At 39.4% G+C, this 17,334-nt stretch overlaps 1 protein-coding gene across 1 annotated transcript; it reads right to left on the reverse strand.

The window, feature by feature from the left end:
* Positions 1-1,111: 1,111 nt before the first annotated feature.
* On the reverse strand, positions 1,112-16,299 carry LOC113013098 (mitogen-activated protein kinase 14A). Its single transcript, XM_026153709.2, has 12 exons — positions 15,982-16,299; positions 14,401-14,530; positions 13,506-13,564; positions 10,829-10,940; positions 7,927-7,956; positions 4,336-4,383; positions 4,043-4,157; positions 3,852-3,923; positions 3,007-3,086; positions 2,745-2,823; positions 2,331-2,504; positions 1,112-2,131 (listed from the first exon to the last, which is right to left on the reverse strand). The coding sequence occupies exons 1-12, from the start codon at positions 16,113-16,115 to the stop codon at positions 2,070-2,072; spliced, it is 1,095 nt and encodes a 364-aa protein (XP_026009494.1). The 5' UTR covers positions 16,116-16,299; the 3' UTR covers positions 1,112-2,069.
* Positions 16,300-17,334: the final 1,035 nt, after the last annotated feature.

The following is a 17,334-nucleotide window of genomic DNA, read 5'->3' on the forward strand; positions in this document are numbered from 1 at the left end:
CAAGTAAGGTGGACTGCAGGTTGGGATGACCAGGAAATAAAGCTGCATTTAAATGTTTGTTTTTTTTAATGGCCGGCACAGTGAGTTGAGTTAACTGCTACTTTAATCTCTTTGAATACAAGATAATTTTGTAGATCAGTCAGACATGAGGATGAAGTATTGGCTCACAATTAGAATACAAATGAGCTTGCAGTGTCCCTCAGTTTTACACAGTGACACATAATTTAAAAAAACTACAATAAGATGTTAGCAGACACAATGTCCATCATTTATATACATTCTATAGGAAAACCTGCCCGAGGATGTAAGGCTCCTCCTCAGCTCTTTTCTAGAAGGGTGACGAGGATGCCCCGTCGGTGGTCCTTCTTGGGCTCTCGTTCTCTGGGGGCCCTCTAGATGTCTAGGGCCTGGATCTCCTCCATGCCTGCATCATGTCCTGGGAAGCAGGGCTTTGGGTCCCCACACCTACTATTAGATAGTTACATGGAGAAACCTTCTGAATACAAGTGCACTCGCGCACACGGGTGTTCACGGACACACACTATCTTCCTTGCCTGCTGCCTCTAAGCATATCGACCATTGACGGTCTTGTGTGCTGCTCAGTAGGCATCTAGGTTGTTGCTTTGGTTTCCTTACCATGTTGTTCTCTTTACTTGTTTTCTTTTAGTCTCCAGCTGATTTTTAGTGTCTTTTCGCTCTGTACCTCTTAACCTGTTTTTCTTTCCTTCTCCGTTTCCTGAACTTCTCTTGACAAAGTCTTTCCCTTTCCTATCCACCAGTCATGTCTGTTCCAATTGTAATAAGTAAAAAAAAAAAAAAATCAAATAAATACTAAAGATCAAACAAGTGGAACAGTGTGGTAAAGCCATAATGATCCACTTGGGAAAATAAAATCTGTTGGGTATTTTTATTGGCCTTCAGTTCTGATTATACAGTGCTGTATGGGACAGGCAAAAAAGGGGGGAAGTATTATTAGCATTATTATTATTATTATGTGTAAGATATGACACTTCAGGTATAAGCCACCACTGAGTAACTTTGTTCTTCATACCTGTAATGCTATACTGCCCTCTACTGAAACTAAAGTGAAACCACAATAGAAAACAGACAGTTACTTTTATTTTTTTATTGAAATGTTTTTTTTTCTTGAAATCAGATGACAGAAGTAATAAAAAAACAAAGATAAACAAAACAGTGTAAATGATTAGGATCATTATGAAATGAAGAGAGTAACATTGCACAATATACCCATATTTGTTGTGAATACATGACACAAAAACCTACAGAAAGACAAATACGCCCATGTAAAGTGACTGTAACTAGCTTTTAACCATAAACCCCTGTACTTATGAACCTGATCTTGACTTTGTCACACACGTCTGTTCCCACTGACAATTCAGTGATAAGTAAAATAAAGTGTTATTAAATGTGAAAGGAATCTTGGACTGAAATCTTCTAAACTCTTTGTTAATTAGCATTTCCTTTCCAAACATTCTGACACAGGACGTGTCAGATAAAAACCTTGAATTAAAGTTATACTCAATAATAAAAAAACATTTCATCCTTACTGAAATGAGCAGACACCGCTTCAGCGTAACAAACAAATATTGCAATGTTGTTATGTTAAGTATGAACTGCTTCCTGTACTTGTATTTTATTTTGTTTGCCTTTCATTCTAAATGTGGTTTAAGTTATTACAAACACCACAGGTCATTGAACAGATAATATCCACAAGCGCCACTTCCAACATAACATTTGTGCATTTCCTAAAGCTTACTTACATTTGAATCACAAATGCATTTTACGTGCAACCACACTTGCAAACACATTTGTTTTCATTGCATAGTGAAAGTATCAAAGTAATCCACAATGAAAGAATATTACTCTTATTGTTACTTCTTACAGACTCTAGTTTTGCTATTGTCCTGTAGAGGCCGCCATACAAAATAAAGCTGCCTTGTATTGAAATGCATTTTAACTGCAATACACATCAGATGCACCAAAACACTTTTAAGATGTTATATGACAAATTTTCACTTTGTGCATATATTATAAACAGTTGAAGGGATCTACATGGCTGTCATACTAGGGTGGTCAGGGTCAAAGGTCATGATCTCCATGTGGATCAGACCTGATTGGAAAGAAAGAAAGGAAAGCAGTGTTAAAAAAATATGACTGAAATTTGGATAGTATTAGAATTCTGTTCATTTTACACACACACACACACACACACGCACACGCGCACGCACACACAGTACTCATAAATTATGTCTTCACATGTTGGCAACGTTTCCATCATCTCCATTCTCCAACATAACACCTGCACTTACTCTTCCACTCGCCAATAGCGAGCTCCAGGCTCTCGAAGGAGTCATCATAGGGCTGAGAGTCTGGTTCGCAGTCTGGGTCGTGATATTCAGCCACGTAAGGGTGGGACAATCCCTGCTTAGCTGTCAGCCTGGCCTCAGGATCCAGCAGCAACATCCCCTCCAACAGGTCTATAACTGGATGTATCAAGACACAAAACACTTTAAAGCAGATTTTTTTTAATTCAAAGATTCACTGCAGTAAAATCTACTCATCGCACATGTAAAATGTGCGTCACTGGATTCAGCAGCCATACTCTCCATATACACATACTTGAAATATCTGGTTTGAGCTTTAATCTAAGTGGAGTGTGAGGGAACATCTTTGTAAATAAAACTACTCAAGATTTCAGATGTGAATAAAATAAAGCAGCCCACCATCGTCATCCAAGCCTGGAAAAGCTTCCTTGAAGTTTTTCTTCTTTTGTGGAGGGAGACCTCGCACATATGATTGTGCCTGAAACACACATTTGTTTCCCTGTTAGAGCTTTATAAAACAGAAAAGATCAGCAGCAACAGCCAAACTAAAATCTCTGCAACACATGGAGAGTGTAAAAAGTAAGGCACGCAGACAAAGCCCTTCCAGAAACAACTGTTGCAGCTCCACAGCCTTTTAAAAACACCTGACTGCAAAACTCACATCTTTACTCTGCATCTTCTGCACCAGGGAGGAGTCTGGAGTCCCTGTTAGACGGAGGATCTTCTTCAGCTGATCGATACCTGAACAAGCTCGTTAAGAAAGGCTGAGAATATTCAACATGCACGAGGTAGATCTGTTGGCAGAGTATGCTTGCCAGCATTAGCTGAAAGCACTCTCAAATAAATACGGCTTCAAAACACTAACATGGTGCTAGTGAAGCTTTAAAATACAAAGTCCAAAACGAATGGTCAATAGCACGATGGCCGCATCAATCCTTTATGTACAGTAGATCATTTATCTATGGTAAAAACCCAGTTACCTTAAAGACTTCCTATTGTGTCCAGTTCTCTGGGAGCTTTTCATTAAAATCTTTAAGGTAAGTATTAAAGCTTGCTATGTTCTTAGAAGGGAGGCCAGATTTCATCATCACATACTCAAGAGTTCAGTGCTGTCCTACCTCAAAAAGGACTGTTAAAAAAATATATCATTGTTGTTCTCGTCTTGTCTTTTCTTCCCTTATCATCATTATTATTATTACTACCTTATTAAAAGTTTTAGCATTACACTTGAGTGATGGATTTAATAGATAGAAAACTGACTAAATATTCCTGCAAACATCACCAACTCTTGAGTCAAGATTGGGGCAATGACATAATATAGACGTAGATTTTAGCGATAACCTACTCTCAGCTTTCTGGTCATCGAGACACCAGGAATAACAAACTTTTACAGTGCTTCACCTGACTTTTTTTTTTTATTTCCTTAACATTCAAATAAAAAGAAATCACGCTGGGTTGTGTCTCCCATAACTGAGCATACAGTTTCATTAAAATGTGTGTGGATACTGTCCTGTCCTCGGAAAAGCACCTGGCCAGTGATCATTTCAGCCAGTATACAGGCAGCTGACCAGACATCCACTGCAGAGGAGAAGAGTTCAAAAAAGGACCTGAGTATTAGCACATTGTAGCATGTTGCAACAGTCTGTTTATATCTTAAACAAATAACTATTTGCTTTGAAGGTAAACAACATTATTACCTGTCTGGCTGTAGTGCATCCAGTTAAATATGACCTCTGGTGCTCTGTACCACCGTGTTACAACGTAACCAGTCATTTCACTCTCTGTATGTCTTGCCAGGCCAAAATCCAGAATCTGAGATCAAAGATATTTTGTTGCATCTTCATCTACAGTTAAAATGAAATGCTTTGCCTATTTTAAGCATGAATGAGAGGATGGTAAAATTATTTAAAGATCAAAAATCTAACTGCTACATCTTTTTTTATTTTAACTCCTGATTTTGACTGTATACTGCTTTTTTCTTTCATCTTACCTTTAATTCACAGTTCTCATTCACAGCGAGATTACCAGGCTTCAGATCCTACAAGACATTAAGTCATTAAGTCAGTGTATTACAACCTTAGAAAAATGAGCAGTTAATACAAAAAATAATACAGAAAAACCCAAACAGTTCAACATGTTGGGAAATAACATTCTGAATGGCTTCTTTACTTAGAGATAAAGGAATGTTTGCATCCTTTTTGGGTATTTCTCTCATTTATCTAAGATATAACTCCTTGTTTCCTCCATTGGCCTGTTGTGACCTGGAAATCAGTCAAGTCGGTGTGTGGTCATTAAAGATGTTCAAAGAGAAGGCAAATGTTAAAGGAGGAGCTATAAAAAAGGATGCACAGGGATGGGAAAGAGGCCATGTTTGTATCAGGTAATGTTTCTTCTGTTTAGTGGGTCATTCCAAGAGCTGTGTACAACTTGTACTTACAGTTTTACCTTAATGCTGGTAAAAAGCAATGACATCTCAGAATTGTCTACTTTTCATTTTCAGGCATGTGGAAGAAAATTATTTCTGAAACACTGCCAAAACACAGAGCTCTCAGGACGATGTTTTTAAATGTAAACACAAAAACCGATCACATGTTGCCTTGCAAGACTATTTGCATGAAATGAGTTACTAATCCCTCTTTTATTACTCTTAATTATTTTGCTCCATTTATTTTTATGTAAACACAATTGTACATTAATACTTTGGGTTAGGTAGCTTCATTTTGAATGCCTTTGAGCATATTTTAAAATGAACCTGAATTATTAGATTCCTCAAAGACAGTAGGCCTCAAAAATGAAAAATGTGCATTTTCTTTCAGTCTGGCATGAAAGTTGAATGAAAATGGCAAAATAGTATTTTTCCTCATTTTAAGTCTAAGAATTTCATGTTAAAAAAATATTAATACAATCCAACTTTATCTATCCATCCATTCGCTTCCGCTTAACCTTTCCAGGATCACGGGGCGCTGGAGCCTATCCCAACTGTCATAGGGCGAGAGGCAGGGTACACCCTGGAGAGGATGCTAATATGTTGCAGGGCTAACACATAGAGACAACCATTCGCACTCACTCATTAACTCATAGATTCACACCTATGGGCAATTTAGATTGGCCAATTAACCTATCCCCACTAACTGCATGTGTCTGGACTGTGGGAAGAAGCCGAAGTACCCAAGGAGAACACGGGCAGAACATGCAAACTGCACACAGAAAGACCCCGGGCTGATGGTGGAATTGAACTCGGGACCTTCTTGCTGTGCAGCAACAGTGCTAACCACCTTGCTGATTCAACTTTGTACCATTCAGAAATTTTGACTGGTTATCTTTTTTTAATGTGAAGTTTGTGCTCTAATGCCATTATCTATGTCTAATATCTGGACTACAGCTTTAAGGCTAACTGTGCCTGTGTGACAAAGTATAAATATGCCAAAATCACTTCACTGGACCATTTTCAGAAACATAAAGTCTCATTTTGCCCAATGTACCCAATGTAAATGCAAAATTGAGGACTGGAGTCAACTGAAGTAGATCAGTGTGAAAAGGGTTACTAAGCTCTTCTTGAAACTATTTTCACACATGCACTCCAGCCCTAAACTTTTCTACACTTTACCCGACCCAATAGCACAGTAATTGTCCAGTCCTGCAGTGTGATAGAAGGGATAACTGTGAAAAATATCTGGATCTACCAGTGGAGAATACTTTGAAACATCCAAGGAGATGCAGGCCACTGTCATCTCAGTAAAAAGTTCTGAAAGATCTGAAAATAGGTTAGGAATTGTCATGAAGTCTACTCCCATGCGACTTTTTAAAATATTTTTTGATTCAGACACTGCTGTCAATAAAAAATGAGGTGTAATGTGTTAAAAAGTGCTAGGACCAATTCTGTTTACATTATACATGCTTCCCTTAGGCAGTATCATTAGAAGACATAGCATACATTTTCACTGCTATGCAGATGACACCCAGCTCTATCTGTCCATGAAGCCAGATAACACACACCAATTAGTTAAACTGCAGGAATGTCTTAAAGACATAAAGACCTGGATGGCCGCTAACTTTCTGCTTCTTAATTCAGATAAAACTGAGGTTATTGTACTCAGCCCTGAAAAGCCTAGAAATATGGTATCTAACCAGATTCTTACTCTGGATGGCATTACCTTGGCCTCCAGTAATGCTGTGAGGAACCTTGGAGTCATTTTTGACCAGGACATGTCCTTCAATGCACATATTAAACAAATATGTAAGACTGCGTTCTTCCATTTGCGCAACATCTCTAAAATTAGAAATATCCTGTCTCAGAGTGACGCTGAAAAACTACTTCCAGGCTGGACTACTGTAATTCATTATTATCAATATGTCCAAAAAACTCACTGAAAAGCCTTCAGCTAATCCAAAATGCTGCAGCAAGAGTACTGACAGGGACTAGAAAGAGAGAGCAGATTTCTCCTGTTTTGGCTTCCCTTCATTGGCTTCCTGTTAAATCCAGAATTGAATTCAAAATCCTGCTCCTCACATACAAGGTCTTAAATAATCAGGCCCCATCTTATCTTAATGACCTTGTAGTACCATATCACCCTATTAGAGCACTTCGCTCTCGCTCTGCAGGCCTACTTGTTGTTCCTAGAGTATTTAAAAGTAGAATGGGAGGCAGAGCCTTCAGTTTTCAGGCCCCTCTTCTGTGGAACCAGCTTCCAGTTTGGATTCGGGAGACAGACACTATCTCTACTTTTAAGATTAGGCTTAAAACTTTCCTTTTTGCTAAAGCATATAGTTAGGGCTGGACCAGGTGACCCTGAATCCTCCCTTAGTTATGCTGCAATAGACGTAGGCTGCCGGGGGATTCCCATGATGCATTGAGTTTTTCCTTTCCAGTCACCTTTCTCACTCACTATGTATTAACAGACCTCTCTGCATTGAATCATATCTGTTATTAATCTCTGTCTCTCTTCCACAGCATGTCTTTTATCCTGTCTTCCTTCTCTCACCCCAACCGGTCGCAGCAGATGGCCCCGCCCCTCCCTGAGCCTGGTTCTGCCGGAGGTTTCTTCCTGTTAAAAGGGAGTTTTTCCTTCCCACTGTTGCCAAAGTGCTTGGTCATAGGGGGGTCATATGATTGTTGGGTTTTTCTCTGTATCTATGAAGCGCCTTGAGGCGACTTTTGTTGTGATTTGGCGCTATATAAATAAAATAAAATTGAATTGAATTGAATTAAAAACAAGTAGAAAGGCTGAGTTGTTAGACCACATACTACATGGGTGCTAACACTATGAGCAATGAGTCCTAAGTTTCATTATGCTGGCTGCAGGTCTCTGTCCTCTTTGCTAAAAAAAAAAGAAACAAAACAAAAACAAAAAAACAATGACACTGACCCAGGTAAGGTAGTTTCTGCTGAATATTTCCAATCTGTATGCTAAGCTAACTAAACTGTTAGCTAGCTCAAACGTCATACTGGTCCAGCATGAAGGTAAAAAAGTAGATTTCCCAAAATGCCAAACTATTCTTCTAACAGCACTTTAGAGGCAAACATGATTCTGAGTGAGAATGCGGTAAGTCTGGTAAAATTCAGTAATGTTCATATACCCACCCGATGAATGATCCCTGCAGAGTGAATGTACTGTGAAGAAAGAGAAGAAACTGTTTACACCCACAGTATAACACAGCATGTGTCATGTTTAATATAGCAGGCAGTTGCACAGGTTTACTACTCTGTAAACAAAGCCTCCACCCGCACCAGCAAACCCAGTTGCTGTGATGTCACAGAAGCACTGATAACAAGAAGAAAACATCTTGCGATCAAAGATTCTGGCAGTTAAATTCAAAGACACAAAGCTGGCATTGTTTCCCACTTTGAAACCAGAATTCCATACAGTATCCTGGTTACACATTGACGAGCATTACATGAGAAGCATATGTAAAGCTAACTCAGTCTAGCATCCATTAACTGAACAGGCTGGGTGTGCTCTGAGTATTTAAAATAAACACAGTTTACATTTAAATAATATAGACTGAATTTAGAACAACTTAGTAAGTCCAGAGAACTGATTCCCCAATCTTAATTTGCAAGATTTATTTCAGTTTGTGTCGCAAAGAATAAAGATTTAACAAAGGTTTAACAAATATGCCAGACACCATATTTATATACAGTCCTCCATTTTCAGTGGTGATTGGAAAGTTTTCTGACAAGTAGTTCATGGCCAGGTGAGGCCGATTAAGCAGATAAAAGGTCTGGATTTGATTTGGTAGCTGTTCACTGGACTTAGGCTGAACACAGTAAACCTGTCAGAGAAACATTGAAAAACAACAATCTGGTTCATTCTTAAAACGTAGGAAACCACTCAGCTCAGTGACAGCAAAAGGCCCGAGAGGACGATGACAACCACGGTCTGAAGATGTAGAGACTGGTCATGTTTCTCAGTAAATATCTGAGAATACAGACTTGAGCGAATACATTCATTTCGTCATGTTAGGAAGCTGTCTTTCGTTTTCACTCTGCATGTTTCACCTTGTGCTGCTGCTGCAGTATTTTATTACCTTAAAGCATTCAGTTCAGACTTGTTACTTGCTGACTGCGGCACAGTGGTGCAGCGGTTAGCACTATCACCTCACAACAAGAAGATTCATGCTTTAAACTGGAGCTTACACATCCTCTCTGTGCTTGTGCGAATTTCCTGCAGGGACTCTGGGTTAATCCGACAGATCTCAGGCATGTATGCTGGTCTAATTAGCAATTCTAAATTGGCCGTGGATCTGAGGCAGATAGAGTGTTTGAAGTGTTTAGCCTAAAGCACTTTGACTGGAAAGAAGTACTAGAAAAGCAATATATAAATGTCAGTCTATTCTATTCCATATACTCTAAGATCCAGCAATTAATTCTTGTCCTCTGTGAGCGACATGAGTCTGAAACCTCTCCATCGACCAAAAATTATGCAACGTATCAGAGTCCAACTGTAGTGTCAAGAGGACATCCTGGTTTTCCTTTTGATGCCACATTTTAGGGGGTTGGTGTAACAGAGCACGTCGACTTTCATTTAAAAATCATGAGCATTGCAGCTTCCACATTTCATGGCTACAAGGAAGGTTAGCTGATGGTTTCTTCAACCTTAGGTTCTTATCTTCAGTAGTATTTCAGCTTGTACAGTAATTTTAACTCTTTCAAAACAAAACTTTTATACAATGTCTCTTATAGTGGACAGCAGAACTTACTAACTCCTATTTGTGAGTGAGACAGATGTATAGCCGTCTGGGGATGATGTTGAGGAGGGCCAGAGCAAGATTGTGAAAGCTCAAAGGACAAACCAGCTTTCAGGGAGACTGAGCAGGGATAAAGTGACTGCACCCAGCGCCCATTGTGGATGAGAAGCAATTTGTGAGCAAGGACAAGAAAACAGAACAACACTAGCAACAACCACAAAGACCGCAGGCAGTCTGATTACATCAGGCAGTAGTTATGCAACCACGTTGCCTGGTTAATTAAATAATAATAATAATAATAATAATAATAATAATAATAATAATAATAATAATAATAGTTCTTCAAGATTTGGCAGTCGATCAAAGTGACCAATCGTCTTAACGTCCTTGATAAGGGTAAAAAGAATAATGTCTGCAGGGGAGTCAAACTTACTGCTGTCAGGTGAAGTTATGGAGGAGTAGCAGGGTGAAAGCTGTACCTCTCCTTTCTTTATCAATTCAATGTTAAACCTACTATAATTGAGTTTTTAACATGAAAACAGAACAACACTGCTTGCAACTAGCAAAACACTAATTAGACAATCTGGCTTTTAAAAAGTCACAGCATACAAACCACAGGGAGGCGCTCATCTCTGAAAGCACATATGTTCACATCTATGGCATGACTTGGATCCAGATATACTGGGTCCTAGTTATAGACAGTACAATAAGTTGAGGCAGATTCTTCAAGATTACCCATATGGAAAAGAAATAGTAAAAACTTATAAAAGACTTGCATAAGATGTGGCCTACTTCATATAGGGAATCATATAAGGCTTATATGATTTACTCATGAGAGTGGCCACTTTCTCATTACTTTCATATATTGTTTTAGTAAGTATCCAAAACATACAAGTTTCATTTATATAATTTTTCAAAGGATCTTATATCTGTTTTCACTCTTGTATGCTTTTCATACAGGTTTCACACAAGACAGATACAAACTTTATAAGATTTGTATATATCTTTTCCATAGGCAAATAGCCATTTTCAACCTGCCGTCATGATTTTACTAAGAATTGACGTCAGCATGGAAAGAAGTGCACCTCAAAAAGGAGCACCTCACATCTCACCTTTCCACAAGGGTTACACAACACTGGCACTGTCACTGCTTTCATCCCTCGCTGCTTAACTGAGAGCGAGATGACGCTCCAGCAAACACTTTCAGCTCAATGTATCACACTTAAACAGCCTCCCCACTGAGAAAATGTTATAGTCTTCATTAAGCCACTGATAATAATCAAGGAAGCACTCACCTTCAAGCCTCTTAGAAGCTGGTAGAACAGGTATGTGACGATGCGATTGCTTAATCTCTTGGTCTTCATAATGTGGCCCAGATCCTGGGCTACGAAGGGCATTACCATATAACTAGAGGGAAAAGAACAAGAGTGAGAGGCCAGCAGCGGTTTACAAACAGACAAACACACAGACAATGTAAACCAGCATGTGGGGGTTGTGGCACATTTACCACTGTGTCGCGCCCCCGCTTCCTGAAACAAATGTGTTTAGAAATGTGGAAACTGAAATGAACAGCAGTGACTTTGCAAAGTGAAATGTTTTTAAATATTCCTGGCACTGTTTTTTTTAGTTTCAGTTCATGCTTGGATGTTACTGTTATCTCATGACCTCAGGATCTGTGTCTTTTGCCCACCTTCGTCCCGTCTCTGAGTGAGTGTCTTTGTCCCCCTGTGTATGCTGTATAGTCATAGCCTTCATGTCTCAGTGTTTGCCGTGTTGTGGTTATTCCCTGTCTGTGGCGGGGCACAGTCCGCAGTGCCGCTGCAGGGAGATGGATGCACCTCGCCGGCAAAAAAGGCTGTGCTATCTGTCAGAATGATGTTGTTGTTGTGGTGTATGTGTCAGCTGTGAGCTGTGGAGCTGTAGCCGAGTGTGTGAACAGCAACCAGAAGAAAAAAAAGTGTGAAATGCTCAAAAGCATGAAAGTGTGGTCATCGGGTCTGTTGTGGTATTGCTACACTGTCACTCTTAGCAGGTTTTCTCTTGTCTGTTCATCAGACAGACAGACAGACAGCAGTCAGTAAACAGGTGCTGTCAGTTAAATGTAGTGAGATTTGGAACAGTACTGCAGCTGTAACTCATGTGTGTATGTTATATGTTTTTATTTATCTGTTGTTTTGCATTTCATTGTATTATTTTGTGTATTTTTTGTCAGGACTACATTGTTTTACATTGTCTTATGGTTTGCTCAAATTTTTATTTATTGTTTTTGAGATGAAAGGTAGCCTCCTGGCTAAGTCTGGCATATTTACATTGATACATGTTCAATAATACGCAAAGTTTTTAAGCAGAGGTTTGCTCTCTGTTCATTGTCCTGCATTCATTATCTTCACCTGTCGTTAACTGCTTTCAGCTGCGTCTTCTCTTTTGCATCAACTTTGGCCATTGGCTGCTTTTTCACATATTTTCAGTCCAGTCCTTATAAGTGACTGGACTGAAAATGAGCACAAAAGCAGAGGAATGCTTTTTTGTTCGTTAAGTCACCTATGAGCCATTCAGGCATTAAAAAAAGTCACCTATCTCAAACCAGGATGAATTAGTATTGTGTCTACACATAACAGACAACTGAGCAAAGAACTCATTTAAAATTGTTATAGGAACTAGCAGCCTGTCACAAAGTGCATTATATGCTCTAATGTTTTAGTTGAGCTAAGTTGGCTTACACAGTTTAACAGGCATAAAATAGTATTTCTGCACTCACATTCCCAAAGAGCCTTTAGCTGAAATCCTGACATGACGTGCAGTAAGTCCTTAAAGTTTTGAGGAAACTGAACAAGTGGAGGACAAAGGACAAAGTATCTGAAAGCGATGTTGTAGGGAAAAAAAAACACCAGCAAAGACCTGACACAGTACCTAAGAGATGGTGTTGTTTGAATTGTTGGACTAGAGCACTGTGAGGGATCATTTTGACAGAGAGCTGAACGAAAGGCAGCCAATGTACAAAGAAGAGCTTTGAATGCCCTTCAAGAAGCCTGGAGAACTATTCCTGAAGACGACTAAAAGAAAGCTTATCTAAGAGAGGTCAGGCTGTAAATGCTGAGTTATTTTCATGTCTGTTGATTAATAGGCCCATGCTCTGATTTCCTCTACACAGCTGTGCCTGCTTTAAATCTGCTTCTGTCTGAGAGCCTGAAGATCCTGGCCATTTAATATTATTTTTCCAGTCCCATCCTTGCATACTGAGAAGTACCCACACTCTCTGAATGATATTATGTACTGTAGATGATGAAACACACAAATTGATAGCAAAATACACCAAGGGACATTTTCTTAAACTGTTGAAGTTGCGTCTTACACAGTTTGTCACGATGGTGAAGCCCTTTCCAATCTTTACTTCTGACAGACTTGCACTCTTTGGGATTTTTTTTAACACAGTTGTGTTACTGACCTGTTGCCATGACAGTGTCAGATGTTTTACCCAGTATGTTTTTAACTTTATAGATACATACTTTGCTGAAATGTGTTGCTGAAGTCAAAATCAGGTAATTCTTTCTTTTTACATGCATCAGGTCCCAATCAGCCCAAATAGCAAAGAGAAATTAAAGATGCATGTCATGTAAGAGTTCGGGTCTTAGGAGGTTAATAATCAAAATTACTTACTTTTAGCATCTGATATATTGTGTTTGTATTTTTTTGGGTTTAAAACACAGGGTTTGTAAATCACTGCATTCTGTTTTTGTTCAAATTAACAGAGCTGAATAGTGCATTTGAAGCTTTTTACATGTGGAGACACAGTTGGACAACTGCTAAAAAGACAGCCAAAACAAACAAGAATCAGCTTGCCCTCACACTAGCTTTTTTGAACTTTTCACACATCCATCCACACACACGTACATGCACGCGCACACATGCATGCGGGGTCTCAACAAGTTGCAACAACTAGTGGGAGAATGCTACCCCTGACTTTCAACTTACAATGTTTGGAATTTCTCCAGTGTGGGGTCAGGTGTGAAGACATTAAGAAGGCAGATCACCTTTAATGAAAAACACAGTGAGGAAATTAGTAAAACACCAATAGCTCAAGAACAGACTTACAGTGTATGAAACACTTCAGGAGCTCTATATTTGTCAGGGGGTCACATACAGTTCAGTGTTGGTAGTAGGATAGGAGGTAAAATCTACTAGTTCTGGGTTCTGGGTTTTTGTGACTTTGTGACTCCTGTTTTCAAAGCTGTAAATAAAAGTAACATCTTTGTTACAGTGAGTCATTGAACATCAAAGGGATCCAACTTTGAACATCTTTGCACTATCTAAAAATAAAGTGTGATGGTTAGAAATTGTTTAAAAAAAGAAGAAGCTTGAATTAAAAACAACAACAACAACAACAAGTGATTCACATTTTTAAACATGTTTCCACATGTCAATGGAAGCAAAGCTGAAACTCATTTAAATGTTTTTCCAAGGAAAATACTGAGCGATGAGGGTTCCACCAATACACAACAGTCTTAGATCATCAAGGCCCACTGATGAGATTATGGGGCTTTTGTTGAAGGGTCAACAAAGTGTGCTTATCCTCAAAATTGACCTTTTTTTCCAGACAGGAGAAAAAAGAGCAAAGGTTATAATTAACTCATGTGTATCTTTCCCAACAGAGTCACTTTGACAGCACTAATTTTATATACTAGAGTTCTTCTAATGACATTCAAATTACAAATTTACAGCTTAGAAAAATGACAAATTCAGATGTTTCTGTCATGCTAGAGTCTGACCTTGCTGTCTGAGTAAGGATAAAGCATAAGCACCTACTGTATGACAGGGATTATAATGCTTAATGTTAATAAATCATCTTATTTTCATTGACTTTTCTTACATTGTCATGCTGTATGTGGCGGAGCAGCCTGAGCTCTCTGTAGGCCCGCGTGGCGTGGATGAGGGACTGAAAAGGCCGGTAGAGCTTCTTGATGGCCACCTTCTCCTTGGTCTTCTGGTCGATGGCAGAGCTAAATGGGACCAACCACAGACTCAGTGATTGAAAACACAGTGGCCATTGTAATCTAGCACTGCTATTAATCTGTACTAATTTCGGTGCTGAATATTCTAATCTAATCTAAAAAAATCAGTGAGCTGATAAAGTCATTGAACTAATAGAGTCATACATTGACACAATAACAAATACAATACATATATATCACATGGCTGACCAATCCATTCATTAACTAAACACTGATAAGTATTGCTGCTCTTTGGAAATGTGCTCTGAATGAGCCATGAAAATTTCCCAAACATAGAGATGAATGTTTGGTCCATATGTTGCTCATATTTGCAGTTTCCTATGCAGGACATCTGGTTTTGACTGACTGCGCTTGCCTCAAATCCACTGCAGGTCTGCCTTATATATGCCAGCGGTAGGGTGTGTTGGGATATTTGGGCCACATGTGGTCCAAATAACACTTACCAGCGCTGTACTGCACTGTAAATGCCTAAAAAATAACCCAGAATAGGTCCAACCCTAACATAACTATCTTGTTTCATAATGTTACTTTATGTTACATTACATTATGTTATTTTACATTATGTTATCTTACATCAGGTCATGTTACGTAATGCAACATTACATTGTTACGATGCATTGCATTAGCTTACATTATGTTATGTTGCCTTTGATTATGTGACCTATTTATCTGTAAAGCCAGAAATGCAGCGTTCGAAAAGTATTCACGTATTCTGCAACACTAACGAAAATCTTTATGATAATATCAGTAATACGATTCTGTCTGTCAGTAGCTTATCATTAGGCAGAGCCACGTCTGGGATATCCTGGATTCCTGCAGGCTGGGTTCTTCTGTGTTAGTGGAGAGATTCTTGTCATATCAGAGAACCTGCATTGACTTGCTGAGTGGCCTCAGGCGGACAATTGTGTTTCTGTTAACAGAAACGGATGAAAGCCAGCTAGACCCATTCAGGGAGCGAAATGAATTTCCAAGAAATTCAGAAACCTTAGTGAAAAACATTTCAAGACGATCATTTAAATATATTCAGACTAAGCAGAGAGGAATGAAGCCACACTAAGCCGTTTTTAAAACGCAACATTACCTAATGGAAAATCATTATATTACCACACACTTTAACATGTTTACCAGTTTTCCAAATCCTTTATGATTGTTGAAGTTGGGTCTTTTTGTTATTTTTGTTGTTGTTGTTTTTACATTTTGTGTTTAAAACGCCATAATAAATACTTCCCTAGAGGGGATGAATTCGTTGTTGGTACTAAACCACGTCAAATAATAGTTTAATATGTTTAGCCTTTTAGGGCAGTTTTAAACTTAATCGTAGGCCACCAAAAGACAACCAAAAAACACAACAAAAACAACTTTATAGTTTTCTGTACACAGTAGGGAAAGGAGCGATACAAATTATGTCTGCACTGTCGCCATCGCCCAGGTAAACTCACCACACTGTCCCGTAAGCTCCGGAGCCGATGGCCTGCAGGTTCGCGTACCTATGCGGGACGTCCCACGTCGTTTTCTGGATCTCCATTCTGTGGAAACCCGGTCTCACCGGGGAATCCTTCACTGGAGACTCCATGGCGCTGGGGGTTTTTTTGTTCTCCAATCGGGCTTTGACCAAGAAAGTTCTTTACAGCCTCGGTCTTGCAACCTGACAGGTGAGCTCTAGGGTAGGATCCGCATAGAGACACGCCCACGCGTCCTAGTAGCCTGCCCCCGGTCACGTGAGTAGCTGAATCGAGGGTTATCGGCTCGTGCCTGACCTGTAAAACCACATATACCTTTTCAGCCGAGCCAAAGCTGAATATTATTTTTCCAGTCCCATCTTTGCTTACTGAGAAGTACTCACACTCTCTGAATGATATTATGTACTGTAGATGATGAAACACACAAATTGATAGCAAAATACACCGAGGGACATTTTCTTAAACTGTTGAAGTTGCGTCTTACACAGTTTGTCACGATGGTGAAGCCCTTTCCAATCTTTACTCCTGACAGACTTGCACTCTTTGGGATTTTTTCAGCCAGCGCATATTGGGAATGGTACAGGCACCGATCGGTTTTCTATCGCCCATTTGCTGGGAGTAAGGGCGCCCTCCGTTTGCGAGGTGCGCCTGCTGCTTGCGGCACAGGGAGGAGAGGGCGGGGGAGTAGCATCTAATAACCAACTCGCAAAATAACACAAAATAAAAACAAAACAACAAACACGAAAACACCAGACATTATGAAACAGACTTATAATTTGCACCGATGTTTTTTCGAAATTCTATACGGGAAAAGTGAGCGCGAGAGCCCTCGGTGCGCCTGCTCGCTGCTGAAGTCAAAGTAAACTTTATTGTCATCTCCGCTACACAAGTCCAGTATATAGAGAGAGGAGACGATGAGGCTCCAGTTACAGCTCTGCAAGTAAACAAATAATAAATATAAGAACAGTAAGAAAATATACCCTTTAGGACTCGGGGTAAAGCGATCAATAACAATTTAAAGTTTATAATTTACAGTTCTATGATTTAAAGTCTCACACACAACCCGTCGAAAGAGGAGGGAGACCTGCTGCTTCCAAGTAGAGCACATTTCATTCATAATGTTGTAAATTATGTATTCATGATTTGAATCCTGGTTTGTGTGAAATCCCAGAAATACACCTTAGACAAAGTGAATCTGTGAACTAAGGTGTAGGTCTATTAGGTTATGTTGTGGTGATCCTCGAGTTGGGGGACTTGTGTTCATACTGGAGTGCAAAATTAAAACCAATGGAAGATGGACAAGAAAAGTTCAAAGCCATCAAGTCCTCAGTT

Source organism: Astatotilapia calliptera, chromosome 20 (genome assembly GCF_964374335.1).
Source record: "Astatotilapia calliptera chromosome 20, fAstCal68.1, whole genome shotgun sequence".
Lineage (NCBI taxonomy): Eukaryota > Metazoa > Chordata > Actinopteri > Cichliformes > Cichlidae > Astatotilapia > Astatotilapia calliptera.

What these genes read in the sequence shown, in the direction of transcription:
- LOC113013098 (XM_026153709.2), bottom strand. Translation starts at nt 16,115, where the DNA reads ATGGAGTCTCCAGTGAAGGATTCCCCGGTGAGACCGGGTTTCCACAGA. An exon ending in CTGCAGGGATCATTCATCGG is followed by an intron (nt 4,384 to 7,926) that starts GTGGGTATATGA and finishes AATGTCTTGTAG; the next exon opens with GATCTGAAGCCTGGTAATCT. An exon ending in GCTTTTCCGAGGACAGGACA is followed by an intron (nt 3,087 to 3,851) that starts GTATCCACACAC and finishes GAGCTTGTTCAG; the next exon opens with GTATCGATCAGCTGAAGAAG.